At 41.1% G+C, this 17661-nt stretch overlaps 1 protein-coding gene across 2 annotated transcripts in view; it reads right to left on the bottom strand.

The window, feature by feature from the left end:
- The window catches only part of LOC141769944 (SH2 domain-containing protein 3C-like), a 46781-nt gene extending 29606 nt beyond the window's left edge, over positions 1 to 17175 (bottom strand). The window contains exons 1-4 of one of the 2 annotated variants that reach the window (XM_074639477.1): positions 17050 to 17175; positions 12697 to 13423; positions 2023 to 2065; positions 696 to 824 (exon numbers count right to left, since the gene is read on the bottom strand). In XM_074639477.1, the coding sequence (XP_074495578.1) occupies positions 696 to 824; positions 2023 to 2065; positions 12697 to 13423; positions 17050 to 17068 (918 nt within the window). In that variant the 5' untranslated portion in view covers positions 17069 to 17175. Of the gene's footprint in view, positions 1 to 695; positions 825 to 2022; positions 2066 to 11517; positions 11820 to 12696; positions 13424 to 17049 lie in introns of those variants that run through there. The other variant, XM_074639478.1, reaches the window with a different exon arrangement.
- Positions 17176 to 17661: the final 486 nt, after the last annotated feature.

Below are 17661 nucleotides of genomic sequence, written 5' to 3'. Positions count from 1 at the left end.
AGGCTTATATACAGCGGGGGCATAACGAATAAACAACACGAAAATGTGAAATACTCGTCGGCAAATATTTTGCATCAAAACTATTCATACCGACAGCGATGCAAATTTGCAACAGTAGCCTAAACCAGCTATTCTCAACCACCGGCCGCAGAGATACTGCTGCTATTCTGTCTTTCAGAGGTTGTAGCGGCTCAGTTTTAAAGCTAGTGAGTGAAGATACTGGTATCACATTAAACTAGAAAACCTGATGAATCCATCGGTACCAACCATGTCATTCTAACTTGTCGTGAAGGAGGTTAAAAAACGCTCCAAACTTACGCTAAATTTTGGCGAAAAGGGTCCCTTGACCTCCAGATCAGTGAATGTAAATGGGTTCTATGGGTACCCACGAGTCTCCCCTTTACAGACATGCCCACTTTATGATCATCACATGCAGTTTGGGGTCAAGTCATAGTCAAGTCAGCACACTGACACACTGACAGCTGTTGTTGCCTGTTGGGCTGCAGTTTGCCATGTTATGATTGGAGCATATTGTTTTATGCTAAATGCAGTACCTGTGAGGGTTTCTGGATGAATTGATAAGAGGATTAAATACTTGACAAATCTACCTTTAAGGTACGTTTTGAACAGATAATTAGGCTATGTCCTCCTAAGTGACATAAAACATAAATATTGTGTGAGTGTTTAAGGCCGACCTCCCAGGGGATACGTCCGTGGTACCAGGCGTGGCTCTTCAGGTTGCTACCGCTCAGCTTCAGCTCCTCCTCCAGCTGCTTCCTCAGTTTGTCCGACGGCAGCTCCAACCAGAACTTGTCTTTGGAGAACTTAAAGGGCATTACAGGCGCACAATCAGACACAAAAAAACCAACAAAACCAACACACAAGAACAAGAACATCAGTTTACACCATTCATGTAGCTTCTTCTGGCTTTGGGTTCAAATCCCAACTTCGCCTACTGTCTTTCAACCTTCCTGTAAAAAAGCAAACCTCTCTCTTCTTAAAAAAAGCTGCTTGAAATGTTTGCCCTCTGAGAGAAAAAAGCATTGTGGGTAAATCTAGTCAAGCTGCAGCCCTTTTTCAGCTCTGTTTTTGTGTGAATGTGTGCACTAACAAGAGGACAGAGGAGGGAGGACGGACAGCTCTGGCATTCCCACACTGGCATCCACACTGGCGACACCAAGGGGCCCCGAGACCCAGACCCCATGCTGGATGGAGTCTTGGCCTCGTCGCCGTGGCAACGTCATTGTGCGACGGGGGTCATCACTCAGCGGCGCTTTGTCTGACGCGTCTTTACACAAACAGACGAAGATACTGTATATCAAGAGTTTGCACCGACGACGGGCTGGGAATGCTTTTGTTTTCACACACTAGTTACTGTTATTACGCCGTTTTATAGGTGACATGTTGTTTTTCTTCTCCAGGACGCCTCCCTACCCTTCGCTTTTTTGGCATAATGGTTTGTCCCACTGGACTGTGAATCAAGGGCTGGGCACCGGGCCAGGACTACTTCAAAACAACATGAAGGGGGGTGGAGGGGGAGACCTGGAAGCCCCTAATGAATAGCTTTAATTTTATTAGCATTATCATTCATTGCCAGCTTGTCCCTTTCAGACAAGTGTGTTTGTCAAGTATCCAATTATAAGTCAATGAACTGGAAATTCTCTCGCTCTCGGCGTCCACCTTTTCCAGGCGGAGCCGTCGGCCGAATCAAGGCCGTATCGAGGCCACCGCCGCGGTTGCCAGCAGCAACCGCAGCAGCAGCTTCAAAGTATTTCACCGCATTCCCCGAGTCCTTTCTGTCACCCGGTCCTGATTGAATTAGAGCCTGAGTGTCATGTGTAGAGGATCACAGCAGCAGCAGCGGAGTTTTAATTTAACCTTCGGTGCAAAACAGAAAGTGTCTTGTCTCACAAGAGGAAGAGAGAACAGCAACATCGTAGCAAAAAAAAAGGAAGCCACGCATTTATAAGATGCATAAGTGTGAGATGAAAATAGATTTGTAAAGTAAAGAGGAAGTTTTACCTTCACATATTCTCCACTGCTGCTGTCTGTCAAGTCCTGCTGGCTGAAAGACAAAAGAAACATTGCTTACATATAAGGATTTACTGTTACATGCATCTTCTCAATTCTTATATATTTGGTAGGGCTGTCAAAGTTAACGTGACAATAATGCAAATTCATTTAAATGCCACTAATGACAGATACTGGTATCATATGAAACTCGAAAACCTGATGAATCCATTGGTATCAACCATGTCTTACTAGCTTGTCGGGAAGGAGGTTAAATAACGCTCCACACTTAGGCTAAATTTTGGCGAGGAAAAAACGTTGGTTAAAATAAAAGTTAAATCGTTTTTTTAAATATATAATTTTCCTCCACAGAACTATGTAATTTAGTAATAATGTGAATGAAAATAAATAGTCATTAACTTGAGAGAACAGTTCTAATTAAACAAAATAAATAAGACTCTAAATTACAGAGCAATTAATTATAATCAATTGAAATTAGAACCAATTTAACAATGTAAGCGTTTGCCTTTAATTAGCATCAGATTACATCGTTCTTTCCAGGAGACTTCCAAGGACATTATTATTAGGAGGTTGTGGAGCTCTTAAAATAAATATGATACAGGCAACAGTCTTCAGTAATGATTCATAGTTTAACACTGATCTGCTTCTTCAGGGTTGTGTTGGGTGTGGTTTGGTCAGATTTGAGTGACGGTGGCATCTCCGTGGTAACATCAGCAAACAACCCAACAACTGATCTGATTCAGGTTTTTATATTACTCAAATCTGGGTGGTGTGTGGGAAGTTCTCAAATGATAAATAGTGTCCAAACACAAGAACTCAAGACCTAATTTCTTTAACGCATTATTAACGCAAATGTGTTTTTTTGGGTTATAGCGGGCTCAGTTTTAAAGCTAGAGTGATATTGATACTGGTATCATATTAAACTAAAAAAAACTAATGATCCATTGGTACCAAACTAAAAAGTTTGAAAAATGTAAAAAAAAAAAGTCTGAAACATTTGTAGAAATGTCGGAAAAATGTCAGAAAAAAGTCTTAAAAATATTCGAAAAAATTTCCCCAATAATTCAGAAAATGTCCTAAAAAAGTCCTAAAAATTTCCGAAAGAAAGTTTGAAAAATATATGAAAAAAAGTTTGAAAAATCCCCCAAAAAATCCAGAAAAGAATCAGAAAAAAAAAAAAAGTCAGAAAAAATATTCGAAAAATGTCCAAATATAGTTTGAAAAATGTCTGAAAAAAAAGTCTGAAAAACATAAAAATAATTTTTTTAAAAAGTTTGAAAAAATGACACACTGACAGCTGTTGTTGCCTGTTGGGCTGCAGTTTGTCATGTTATGATTTGAGCATATTGTTTTATGCTAAATGCAGTACCTGTGAGGGTTTCTGGACAATAGTTAGTTGATTTCCAATAATAAATAAAGTTGCATAAAGCAGCATATTTGTCCACTTCCATGTTGATAAGAGTATTAAATACTTGACAATACTTGAAGAGATTTAAAAATGTATGTTGTGTGCAATTAATCACGATTAACTATGGACAATCTTTATTTAATCAGGAAATCCCCTGAGATAGAATCTCTTTTACGAGCTGGGCCAAGACAGCACACCTTACCGTTTAAATAGACATAAAACAAGTCAGGAGATCAAATCATCAAACACACAAAGGAAGAGACTAAAACCAGCTCACATGAAGCAGTTTGATAGAGAATAAGTAAACACGATTACAAATCTGACCAGATATTTGACGCCAACTTTTCAGTGCTTTTCATACGTGATGCTGCAGACACATTTTGGTTGCTAACGAACAAGTATTGAGGTTCAGTACTCAGCCCTAAGTACTGTAATAGCATTACTAATAGTAGTTGTAGTAGCAGTAATAGTATGAGTAGTACATTCAAAGCAGAACATACTGTTTTTCTATCTGTTGCACAACTCTCTGACAGCAGCAAGTGTGTTAATGTGACACCACCCAGCAACCGCTTGCCACACAACAAACTCCTCCGGAGAAGGACGGGGGGGGGGGATATTTCTGCTGCTGTGTGAAACCTCATAATCTGTTAAACAGTCTGTTCTTCAGGACTGAAGCAAAGGAAGCGTCTTTTCTCTCCCCCCACCCACCCCCCCCGAAAACTCAGCTGCACATTAACAACTTTCAACCCATGTCAGAGAAAAAGGGGAAACTGCAGTTGCGTGGTTTCTCTCTGAGGGCAGGGATGTGTCGCGTCAGTGAAACCGCACATTGGCAATGTGTAAGTTGTTTTGGGGTCACTCTGCTCTTCCTCTACGTGCTGCATATTTCCATGAGTAACGTCGAGGGAGGCGACCTTTTGTTCCCAAACACAAACCCCTCCGAGAGCAAACACACACACACACAGATGTGAACACACAAGTAAAACATGAGAAAACTCCCCGACAGTCAGAAGCTCATGTAGTCGATTTACTATTTGAGCTCATCGGGTGACATCTAATGATTTCATGATTAGGGTAAACTCCGGCTTAGGACGCATTCATTTATGACATTTTCTTTTCTCATAACATTTTTTGTTTTCCTCTGATTATGAAATAATAATTTCATCAGCACAAAGATATTATATCGTGCTATAATGAGAGCTCCAAAAGAAAACAAGTTTGATTTATTGAGATCATGAAGTAACTTCCTCATGACAACGAGAAAAACTATCTGACAACATTTCATCATCTGGCCGTCATCACAAGTGAAGCACTGGTCCAACACAGAGTATTAGTTCTCTGGTCCGTTACGTCAGGTAACGGTTCTCAAACTTTTTACACCACGTACCACCTCAGTAAATATTTGACTCTCCAAGTACCACCATTATGACCAGGGGTGGGCAATACATTTTCCTGGGGAGTCACATGAGAAACCCAGATTGTTGCCGGGGGTCAAACAAACTACATTTTACAAGATTACTTTTGAACACATCATGATAAAGTTGCAATGTACCTTCGCCCAATAGTCATTTTTCCTGAGCCGACTTTGAACGCCTCATAACAATAACTCAATGGCACCTCCGTTAACGTTCGTATCTCCGGTATTTATCCAGTCAGGACAGTGCTGCCCACCAGCTGCTAACAGCTAAGGTTACTAACTCTCCTCTTGCTGATTTCAACACAGGTTTGTTGTTCACAGTGTCGCATTATCATGGATAAATAGGGTGCGTCCCCCTCAGGTTTAGTAGCGCCACCTTGGTGAGCGCTTTTTTTTCTCTTCACCGTGGCTCCGGTCCAAAACAAACTGAAACATGATACAGCGTGCCTATGCGTCATTGTGCAGCGTAACTGTGGGAAAGCCTTAATACAGAGGAATTGATAGTCAGAGATTTCCGCGTACCACTAGAAAGAACATGCGTACCACCTGTGTTTTGAGAACCATAGTTTGAGAACCACTAGGTTACGTTGAATACGTTGAATGTGGACATTTTTGCATTCGGTCAGAACAACAACGTGGTGTATCGAGCGGGCGTTATTGAAAGTTTTCACCCAGCAGACCGCTGTTTGTGTCCCGTGTAAAACCAAAAGTAAATGTTGCGTTTACGCTTTTAATGTAACTTTGCGTAAGAAAGTCCGGCGGGTTGTTAATTATCAACGCTAAGTTACGTTGTTACGTTATTATTTGAACACAAGCCACGGTGTTTTTCTAACCTTAACCAGTAGTTTTGTTGCCTAAACCTAACCAATCGTTTCACAACTTTAACCGCGTTGCATTGTGGTCTTCTTAACCCCTTGAACTCTGATACCCTGAAGTTAGAAATGAAATAGGGAAATGTCATTATTCAAGATGCCTGTTTTTAACAGCTGTCGCATTAACTGTATATCAAATGGAAAAACTGTATTTTAGAATTATTTTAGCATGATTTTATACTTTTAGTTTCCTTAGTCTACCTTGATATGTTTGAAAGTATTTTTTGTATATTGTCATGTAGGATATCTAGAATATTGTGAAGCCATTCACATAAACAGTCTGTCACGTTGTGAACTTTGATATGGCACATAACATCTCAGATTTTAGATTATGAAATAATTATTTTATCAGCACAAAGATATAATATCATGCTATTATACGAGATAACGTAGGTACGAAGGTAACTTCCTTATGACCACGAGAAAAAGTATCTTACAACATTTCATCATCTGGCCCTGATTACAAGTAAAGCACTGGTCCAACACGGACTATTAGTTCTCTGATCACGTTAAACATTGCTGCACTTTAAGTATGTGATCTTAAAGGGGACATTTGATACTTATTTTCAGGTTCATACTTGTATTTTGGGTTTCTACTAGAACATGTTTACATGCTTTAATGTTCAGAAATCACTTTATTTTTCTCTTCCTGTCTGTCTGAAACGCTCCGTTTTAGCTCCTGTCTCTTTAAGACCTCCTCCCAATAAAGCCCAGTCTGCTCTGATTGGCTTGCAAGAAAAATATGGTGCACCTTTGCAAAGGTAGTTCTCAAGGTCGTGTCTAGAAAGTAACTCTTGCAAGATGGTTAAGTTTAGGCATTGCCCATAAAGATTGAAGCAGCAGTGGGTAGAATTGGAGCAAATATGATAAAAAAAAAGTTGTTTTTAGAAAACAGTCGCAGTATTCTCACAAGTAGTACATGAGAAAAAGTTATGTTCCTCCGTGTCCTCCGGTGCTCCTAACGACCTCTGCAAGATTTTACAGTCCGGAGGAAAACAACCAATCAGAGCCGAGCTGGAACATTACCGTCTCTGAGCAGCTGTCAATCACTCGCAAACTCCGACCAAACGGTCAAACTAGGCAGCGCTCATCAAATATGAATCAATATTCTATTACGTTAATGTCTATTTCTCTCCTCAGATGTTCTCAGAATCATCTTGTAGTGCACGGTTAAGCTGTAAAATTAGAAAGTTTGTGAGCGGGCAGCCATGTTGAGATCGCTTGAGGAAACACCAAGTACCGCAAACGGGTCTCTTACTCACAACCTCAGACACCTAGGGCAAGTCATGGTGAGCTTACTGCTCGGGGGAAACTACCACTTCACACTATGACGTCGCCAGGGTTGCATGTAAAGGAACATTTCAAACTACTGTCAAAAATTCAGTTTCCGAGACAAAATTCTGAGACTTTGCTTCACTTTTCTTCATCTAGACAACACAGAGATGTCAGTCATTTATTTTAATAAAGATTGATTGCTCCATAAGTGACAAACTAATGTTTAAAAATGATTGATTTCTGCAATGGTTCACATGAAGAGAGAATTCAAATTACTGTCAAAAATGCAGTTTTTGAGATAAAATTCTGAAATCCCCCCCCCCCCCCCCTTACATCTACCATGACCTCGACATTTTGTCAATTATTTTCATCAACATTGGAGCTTAATTTAGCGAGAATTTGAAGTATCTGTGTACAGTCCTGATTACACTAAAACATTTTGATGCACTGTGGGCTCAATTTTTGATAATTAAACGATCTGTGTGGATGGTTTGTGGAGGACAGTCTGAAGATGCAGCGTAGAAAGTTTGGTGTCAATTAAGCAAACGGCTGATTTGTTTTGAAAGTTTTAAACTTTAGGCATTTGCTGCAGCGCCACCATCAGGACTATCGGCACCACAAAGCCGGCTGAGGAAGCTCAGCATCTGACTTGACCTATGTGAAAAGTTGGGTTTATTTTCACGTATGAGAAGGCAGATTTTCCAAGGAAAATGAAGAACAAAGACGAGTGATGATCACTCCTTCACAGGTGCAACCAGGAGGGGGGAGGAGCCTGTCCTGAGCTCTAATCAGCCACAACAGGTGATCACACCTGTGTGGTGGAGGTGGAGCAGCTTTTAAAAGCTCAACCCTGGGAGCTCACACGGGAGATGAAAGCTTCACTGTGAACATGAAGGTCTAGAGTCCCGCACGGTCGCACCAGAATTTAACATTCAATCAATTGAATTCACTTTTTTGGGGGTGGAAGTTGGTCAACCTTTGGTGAACTTTGACGAGTGAATTTGTGCCGCTGAGCGACAGCAAACAGAGAGACCTCTCTGAGGGAACACAGAGGTCGTGTTGCACCATCCAGTTTTATTCAGCCTCCTCTGTGGGAGTACAAGCTGCTCCACAAAAGAGGCACACAGTGATGAGACACAAGTCAATGGTACAAATACATCTTTTGAATGAACTGTGTGAACTTATTGTCCCGTCCAAGTTCCTGTTCCTGGCCTACTGGTGCCAGACCTTAAAAGTTTGTTGTTACGTCTGCTAATGGACGGCAATATTTCACAACTTGTTCAGCTAATAAGATTTATTGGTGAAGGACAGCTGTAGATATCGGCGAACCACAGCCACAGTGAGCCTCTCCACTGCTAGATAACATGTCGTGGTCCAAACGGTCCAGCGAGGGGGTGAACTCCCTCCGCCTGGGGGCCGCGCTCCCCCCAAAACCAGCATCACATTTTTACAGCACTTCCTGCTCCTTCAGCCAGCAGCTCTTACACCACCGCATGAGACTCACTCATAACATCCACAAACACACAGCGGAGGAGACACACTGGCTGTGGTTCAAAGCTCCCATCATAACCAAAAACAAATGTGACACCTCCACCTCCACAGAGCAGAGCAGAGAGACTGTTGAGGTTTACTACACAGAAACAAACCAAGTGGAATAAGAAACACAGTCGGTGACTTTCTAAAATGAAGGTCAAGGTTAAACCTCCACAACCACTTCTGCTTCACTAACTGGAAAACAGAAGTCATGAAAGTACAGGTCAGGAAACCACCAGCTCAGCTGCTCCGAGTCCAGTCAGCGACAATCAAACTGTGAACTAGTGAATGCTGATCTGCTACCTCTATGGTGACGGTTTGGTTTAGGCAAGAGCGCTTTTGGTTTCACAGAGACCAAATAAAAACATAAAGTTGCTGAGGTGTATAAATTGATCTTTTCCATCTTGAAAGCTGCCACTTCCATGCAGAGAATCGCAAAGTTGCTTTCACTTTGACTCGGCACACGAATCCCTTCTCCTCCGGTTCAATGACTTTATAAACGTCACCATTTATGTGGACTTTATTTACCATATTCTGTAGGGTCTTTTTGGCCCAGATGTCAACAAACATCAGTCAGTCCTCTCACGTTAACCTGTCCATCCCAACAAATGCCCACACAGGCAGTCTGCATTTTTGATATCTTGGAAACAGTCCGAGATCACTGTACTCGCAAGCCCTCTCGGATCGGTTGTTTTGGTCCGCACGATTACTGCGTTCACAACTGCCCAAACGAACAGCACCTGTGGTTGAAATGCAGCGGAGCTCGATTAAATCTGAGATAGTAAAAAGTCTCTATATCCTGACAGTAGTGTATGAGACAGGTAATCCGAAAAAAATAAATCATGTTCCTCCGGTGTCCTCCGGTGCTCCTAACGGCATCTGCAAGATTTCACAGACCGGAGGAAAACAAGTGATTGACAGCTGCCGTCTATTAGCAGCTGTCAATCACTCACAAACTCCGATCAAACGGTCAAACTGAAATCTTATAGTTGAGACCAAAACGAGTAGTCGACTAATCAACTTAAGAGGCGGCATTTCTACAAAATATAAACTTAAAGTCGACTGAAGACATTTACACACTAGATTTTCCAGAAAATGATTAATTACAGTGAATATTAAAGTAGTATTAATCTACGATCAATCAATCAGATACTGATCCATCGCATTGGATTTATACAACTACCTTACTCAGTACATAGTCTTTGCTGTAAGATGAAGCGCCACGACTAATCTTCCCTGAAGCTTAACGAGTCTCATATTTTATAAAATGTCACAATATTTAATTAAGAAGGTGTTTGTTTTTTTAACCTTTTAACAAATATTGCAACACAGTCTCACGGCAGGTTGTGAAATAGTCACGAAATTTAATTGATTCGTGTACATCGTGAAGATCAACACGACTTTCAACAACTTCATTTGTCGTGCGTTATCTTACGAATGTCCAGCAACACGTGATGCACGTGTCAACTTCTGCTCCAGTCTTTTCAAAATAAAACTATTATTACCTCCACCAAGGCCGAAGACCTAGGAAGGAGTTTATGTGTTCACCGGCGTTGGTTTGTTGGTTTGTCGGTTTGGAGGATAACTCCAAAAGTCCCTGATGGATTTGAATGAAATATTTTGGAGGGCTGTAGCAGAATGAATAATCCATTCGATTTTGGTGGCGATCCGGATCATGATCCGGCTTTGGGATTTTTTTTTCAATAACTCGGCTCAGCCTGTGCAGCAACACAACAGGCTTTAAGACATCCACAGTGTGACTGATGACGCGTTCATGAAACCTGCCTTGGAGGAGTTCTGCGCTCTCCGAGTGCACTTCTAGTTTAGGTTTAGGAATAGATTGTGGTTTTGGTTAAAACAACACCAGAAGTGGCGTAACTTAAGTACGGAAGTTACGTGACAAAAACTACTTAGATAGCTTTAGGAAAAGGTTGGGATTTGGGTTTTAATAACACGCGACACTAACAGCGGTCTCCTGAGTGAAAGTCCGGTGTTTATTGACCCACCCGTCCAACCCGACCTCCTCCCTACGCAGCGTTCGCAGCTCTTTATACTTCCCGGTTCACAATTACATGGATTACATCAGAATTGATTTAATGCTAACTATCACGAAAAAAATGTGAATTTTGTGTCTATGTTCATGAATAAATACATTAAATGTCCTGACTATTTCACAAACTGCTGTGCGACTGAGCTGAATATTGCACCTCCTGTGATTTGAACATTAGCAGCAGGCCATATTACAATTTCGATAAAAATTTTAATTAATTGTGCAGCCCTCTTTTTCGTCAGTCCAAATCCCCATATTTAAAAGGCTGAAAACTGATTTTTATGCCATTTTTGCATGAAAAATAGTAAGTAAGAGGAGCTCTAGCCTCCACTATGACACACTGCAGGACACCCTGGACTTATTGGACATATATGTTATTGAAACAGTGCAGATATGATGATCAAACAAGCAGCAGTGAGGTCAGAAAACTGTCTCATGTTACAGCCTGAAGAAGAAGAAGACATTTAAGATGAGATATGTGGTATCAAAAGGCTTCCTATAACAGTCCCAGATCAAAGTCAGGCGTGAAATAGGTCAGACTGACAGACAGACAGTCAGGATGAAGTGAACCAGGCTGCTGCATCTCTGCCAAGAAAACAGCCTCTTATCATGTAAGATATATTCTGACTGGGAGCAGAGCAGCAGATCAAATTCCTCCTCTTATGTAACACCCACATAGTCTACAGTACACAGACAGACTGCTGCTAACCATAGACTTCAAACACAACTCTAGTTGTTGTAAAGGTTTTTACTAGTCAGGAGCTTTTTAATTATCACATCAAACTAACTGGAAACATGTTTCTGCTCTAAAAACATCAAGTTCAAAGTTCAAATATTAAAACAGCTTATAGAGCAGATCCTGGATCAGTTAACAGATTCCTACTGACTTTATATTAATATTATTAATTAATGAAGTTATTATTAATCTCACCGTCTGTGTGGCTCCCTGCAGCGGAGAGACGGACAGTTACTGTCCCGGACTGAACACATGTTTTCCCGCAGAGTGAGCTGCTCTCTGCCGCTGACTGAGAACCAGCTGACTGACTGGACCTCAGCAGGCAGGAGGGGCTCTACTGCGCATGCTCCAACTACAACTACTATATACTGTATTATAATCATGATGCATGCTCCAACTACTATATACTGTATTATAATTATGATGCATGCTCCAACTACTATATACTGTATTATAATTATGATGCATGCTCCAACTACTATATACTGTATTATAATTATGATGCATGTAATCAGGTTTAGGATAGAATAATAGGGGAACTCTATACTCTTATATTATCATGACTTTTTCTTGTAATATTAAAATATTCCTCTAATATTAATAATTTGTTATTATTATTATTATTATTTTATTATTATTATTATGTTGTATTATTATAATAATAATAATTATTATTATTATTATTATGACATTTTACTTAATAAGATTAGTACTTATTTTTTCTTAAATATTACGATTTTTTTCTTGTAATTATCATAATTATAAACTGTAATAGTAACACATAAATAACAAAAAATATTTTAAAAAATGTTAATTATTTTGTTTAATCAAATCTATGACTAGTAGTAAAATAATACGCATACGGTTTTTTTTTCTTCTTGTAATTATAATTATGACCTGTAATAGTAACACATGAGTAATAACAAAAATAATTTTAAAATATGTATATAATTTAATTATTTAATCAAATCTATGACTAATAGTAAAAAAATATGCAGGTTGATTTTTTTTCTTGAAATTATTATTATTATAAACTTACAAAGAATAATACAAAGTATTAATTATATTGTTTAATCAAATCTATAGTAGTAAAATAATATGCATTAGGGTTATCTTATAGTATGTATTTAAATGTTATTGGTGCCAGTGCGATAAAATTAAAATTAATACAAAATAAACTTGTTTCAAACGTTTTCTGAAATCTGAAAGTGTCTTTTTTCTGTATCGTGCAGCAATCTGCCTTATTTTGCTCCTAAAACTGGCTGATATTATTTTGCTTTAAACCTTAAACTGAAGTTTTGAGGGCAGGTCTATTTTTGTGTCCGTCGCTGCATCTCTCTGAAAGTGCACTGATAAATAAATCCACTTCCTCACCTGCCAACACGCTCCACTTCCTGCGAGCCGCTCGTAGTCTTCGTGGTTTCCTGTGTACTGGTGACGCCTCGCTGTCTCTCCGTTTGGTCGCCCACGTGTCTGCGGGCAGCTTCGGCTATCGGATCCATCGGCACGTAAACGTCCTGCGACGAAGCCGCTCTGGGGCCGTTAGTCGCCATGTTCGAAGGCTCTCTTGCAGGTCTACCGGTTTCTAAAGCGTCCATGCTCCCTGACTTGCTCTTAATGGGGTCATTGAAGCAGCTTGCAGGTGCTGAGGTCAAAGGTGACGCCCGGCTGGGTGGCGGGGTGGCGGGCAGCGGCCGGGCCGGTGCAGGAACAGGACAACGGTCCAGACTGTTCAGACTGAGGCTGGAGAGGGCACTGAGCAGGGGGGAGTCTCGGACATGCTCCCCCGCCCTCCACTGGCTCTGCCCTCCACTCCCCTCCTCCTCCTCCTCCTCTTTCTTCTTCTTCTCCTTCAGCCCCCTGAAGCTCTTCTTCTTCTGCGTCTGGCTGCGGGGCACAGTGCCCACATGTGTGTACATCTGGCTGGAGTGGGCATAGCCGGGGCTGCGGAGGCAGGTCTCCAAGTCATCCACCGATTGTTCCCCCGCTGCTGACTTGGCACCGCCGAAGCTCCCATCATGCTCTGGGGCTGCGTTGATGTTGACCTTCTCTGACGGGCGGCGGGTGGACAGATTGGTGAGGCTCCCGAACCATTTGAAACCTGGAGGATGGTTTGACAGAAACGTTTCTTTGTCAACATCATTAATGGGAAGTTTTGATCATGAATTTTGTATTTCAATGTGGAGGGAAAGACGTAATGAAAGAGGGGAATCAGATATAGTTAAGTACAAAACTTACGTACTTAACTTGGTACCCAACTTACATACGTAACTTAGTACGTAACTTACGTACCTAACTTATTTATTTAACTTACGTACTTAACTTAGGTAACGTACAATTTTAACCCAAAGCATGATCTCTTACTAAACCTATCCAAGTAGTTTTGTTGCCTAAACCTAAGTGACGCCAAACGTCCATATATGACGAGTCGAGAACGAGAACGGGTTGATATCTCAAACTTCTTTACACAGGGCCGGTGGGCGCCCTTCCTCATTTTCTGCGTTGAGGTAACAAATGAACAAACAAATAAATAAAGAAATACACTTGTCACCCTGTAACTTCATCTGCCTGGCTGCACTTATTTGTTGATAAAAGTGTAAATTGTAGTGAAACTGACTAAACACTTTAAAGCCAACAAAATCCGTTGTTTATGAAAATAAGAATCTTAATTTTTGTCCTAAAACCATTGTGATGTGTGTTGCGGTTAATGTTGAACTCTAACCCTGGAGTGGCGCCGCCGGGGGGGGCTCCTAGTCCGAATTTCGCCTTGGGCGCCAAAGGGCTAGAGCCGGCCTTGTCTTTACAACTTCACTCCACGCAGCAAAAAGCCGTTAGATATAATGTGTCTCAGAGGGCAGCGGTGCCGTTCTGTGTGAAAGGCCTTTAACTGGCTGTGAGACGTCCGTACATCCGGCTGCTCTACAGATCCTGACCTCACCGTTGAGACACTCTGATCTGAGATATTGTAGGATGCAGGAAATGACTTACTGCTCTTTCAAAAGATGACATGTTGCATTTAGTAACAGTGGGAAATACAACAACTATGACTGTTAACGTTGTTATCAGAAGAAGAATCTGACATGGTCTCCATCATTACATCAGTCAGGTAATACAGTATGTTATCCCCTTTGTGAGATGTAGTCGTGCATTTTAAAGACTATTAAAGAATAATAAGTCACCAGAGGAACCAGCAGCTGCAAACATTTAATTTTCACTTTGTCCTGTGAAACACAAAAAAAAAAATCTGTTTTCTTTGCGTTGGAGTCATCTGAGGAATGTTGTTGTTCCCTCATGTTGCTGAAAGTCTCATCGTTTCTATTCTGAACCGCGGACCCCTCCAGCTCTCAGCACTGTTTGATTATGTTTCTGCCTCCCCGGGGGACCTATTAGACTCCCAAAACACCCACAGATATTTATTTCCTCAGCTAAATTTAGACTAATGGTTTTGGAGAAGGAGAGAGGAGGGAGATGATGGAGGTGCAGATGCAAAGAAACTGCATGTTTTTTTGACAATGTTCACTGAATGTCTGTTTTTGTCCTTATTCCAAAAAAGACAATATTCCTACTAAGCTGTTTACATGGGTAATGAAAGTGAATATTCCACTAATATTCCTGTTTACATGCAGCCGTGCATACTCTGATTAACGTAACCGGTGGTGAACTCAGCCTCCCTTTTTCATTCCTTCATTCGCTGTGATATTTGCACATCCAAGTCTTTCATGATGTTCATGATGTTTAACTGTAAGTGTGTTTCTCCTTCTTTTCTTTTGGTCATGCATCTCTGCAAACTGTCGGCTACTTGGTTCGTGTGTAACACGCAGAGCTGACCGTAAACAGGCAAGAGGCCGTGTGACGCCAACTGCCATAAAAAAAAACAAATTGAGACGCGTATTTTGAATGCGCTGCCCAAAGAATGTTCCTAAAAACCTGAATGATATCAGCATATCCCACATGTCTTAAAGGGACTGCTACGCTGCTCAGACTCAGACTCCAACACAAACTACAGTGAAGCACCAAAACCTCTTGGTTGTATCTAGTGAAGCCCGTCTGTTAAACAAGTTGGCCGCGGTCAGAGGACGCGGGGGAGACCGTAGCTTTGATCTCCAGGACCGGAGTCTCTGCTGTACTCTGCTCCTCTGCCTGCCTGCCTTCACTCACACACCGCGCTCGTTCTCGCTCCACCTCTCACGTGCATGCGCGCACACTACACACTGCAGAAGAGTTAGTTTAGCTCTGAGAATATCTAGTGAATGTTCAGTGGACGTTTGTGCAGAAATAACTGCTGCAGCTCCTCCAGACCAACAGAGGTTTCCCGTGTCTTGTGAAGTGACGGGGCTCCGCAGAGAGAAACGTTATCGTCTCCGACCAAAACTCCGGCGTCTCCCCCGTTCCCTCCAGCCGCGGTCGGGAGGCTGAGGCAGGAAAAGCCAACACTAGGATCAGCATTGATTCATGGAGAGACCTTTGTCTGGTCAGCTAACATTACTGCCAAGCAGCTGAAATATAGAGTGATGTTGTGGTTTTAGCTGACGTGTGTCGCCTCACTGTGTTGAGCGATGCTCCTTCATGTCTATGTAGAGCGAGCACAAGCGCCAGCAACAGGACGCTGACTTTCGTTGACTTAACGGCCACAGGTGAAGCTGTTAACAAGACATTTCTGATTCTTACAAACAGTCCCTTTAAGTGTCGTATTCTGAATTTTAGTGTGCATGTAAACGTAGTCTGTGTCAACAGTGCATAATGTTTCACGTGGAACAAGTGAGAACTGACTTCCTCCCTGATTCAGAGATATTTCTTTTTCACTTTTTGAGGAAAACGTTAAAGTAAGACGTCGACGTGGCTCTAAAAGTGTTTTTATCATAGATCATATAGATGCACTGATGTGTCTGACAGCCTGTAAAGCTCAGAGAACAGCAGCACAGTGATTTTTTTACGGTCCTATAAAGTTTCTAACTGGACTGAATGAGCGTCCCTTCAGATGCATCATGGGTGAAATTCAGCTTTAGATAGTGAACAACTAACAGCAGCACAGTGAGCTGTGTTGTCTCTCTCAGCAGACTTTTCTTAAACTCTGCTCTCAGCTGGACTCAGCTGTCCATTCACGCTGCACAGAGACACGACTGTGCTGCGTTTACAATGCACCAAAACACTGTTTGTGAGTGGAACAAAGAGTCAACACACAGACACACACACACACACACACACACACACACACAGACACACAGTGAAACAAGTGTCAATAGATCACTTTCTTTTATAGGATTACACAAATAAACTCACATCAGCCTGTTTTCCCTGACTCATCATATAACACCGTCTCTGTCTCTGCTAGAATATTCATTTTCCAGTAGTGGAAAGTACATTTACTCAAGTATTGTATTGAAGTAGTACTTTAGTAGTACTTTAGTAGTATTTTAGTATTACATTTGCTTTATATTATTTATAGTATTTCCATTTTCTGCTACTTTACAGTTCTTCTCCGCTACATTTAAAGTCAACTATCTGTTGTTTTGTCATATAAGAACTTGATTTACCTCCATTTTTTGCATCATAATATACTGTAATTATGTATAATATAATGTAGAAACATGACATTTTTGTGCTATGGGGACTACATAAGACTTGTAACAAGGATGTCAGGTTTCTCCACTGATCATTTGGGTAAATAAACCTCCCAAATATCCCAAATATTGCACAACAGCCTTATAAAGTAGAAATAAAACTTACTCAGTTTTCGTTTGTTCATGGTTCAGACGTTGCCTTGCTGATATGTATAATAAAAACAGTTAGTGCCACTTGTTGCTGCTGTGGTGTGATAATGAGCCGCATGCTGTGACTCTGCTTCCTGTCTTTCTGAACGCAGCGGAAGCGTTGGGGGGGGGCGTGAATTTCGCAGTAGTTTCATGTTGTGTCGATGCAATCAGGTGACGAGTCGCTTTCTGACTTCACACTGGAAATAGTGTGTCTCAGTCTACAAGATTTCCACTGAAAGGCCAGGAAAAGTCACTCTAACTGAATTTTTAAAGGTCCCATATTGTAAAAAGTTAGTGAGACGTTCATTCCTTTTATATTATAAAGCAGGTTTAAGTGCTATATTAATACTGTGAAAGTATCGAAACACTCAATCCACGGAGAAATACACACAGCCCGTATTCAGAAACTGTGAGTTTGAAAAAAAGCTGTCAGGATTTCCGTAATTTTGTGATGTCACAAATGTACAGTATTTAGACCATTTCACAGTTTTAAACATAAACATTCTAAATGTGTCCCGGTTTATTTCCAGTTGCAGTGTATGGGAATGTACGGAGCCCCCCTGGACCTCTAGGAGAAAATTTGTAT

This window comes from Sebastes fasciatus, chromosome 6 (genome assembly GCF_043250625.1).
Source record: "Sebastes fasciatus isolate fSebFas1 chromosome 6, fSebFas1.pri, whole genome shotgun sequence".
Taxonomy (NCBI): domain Eukaryota; kingdom Metazoa; phylum Chordata; class Actinopteri; order Perciformes; family Sebastidae; genus Sebastes; species Sebastes fasciatus.
The sequence above is the reverse complement of the archived record's forward strand: the minus strand, read 5'-3'. Positions and strand labels throughout refer to the sequence as shown.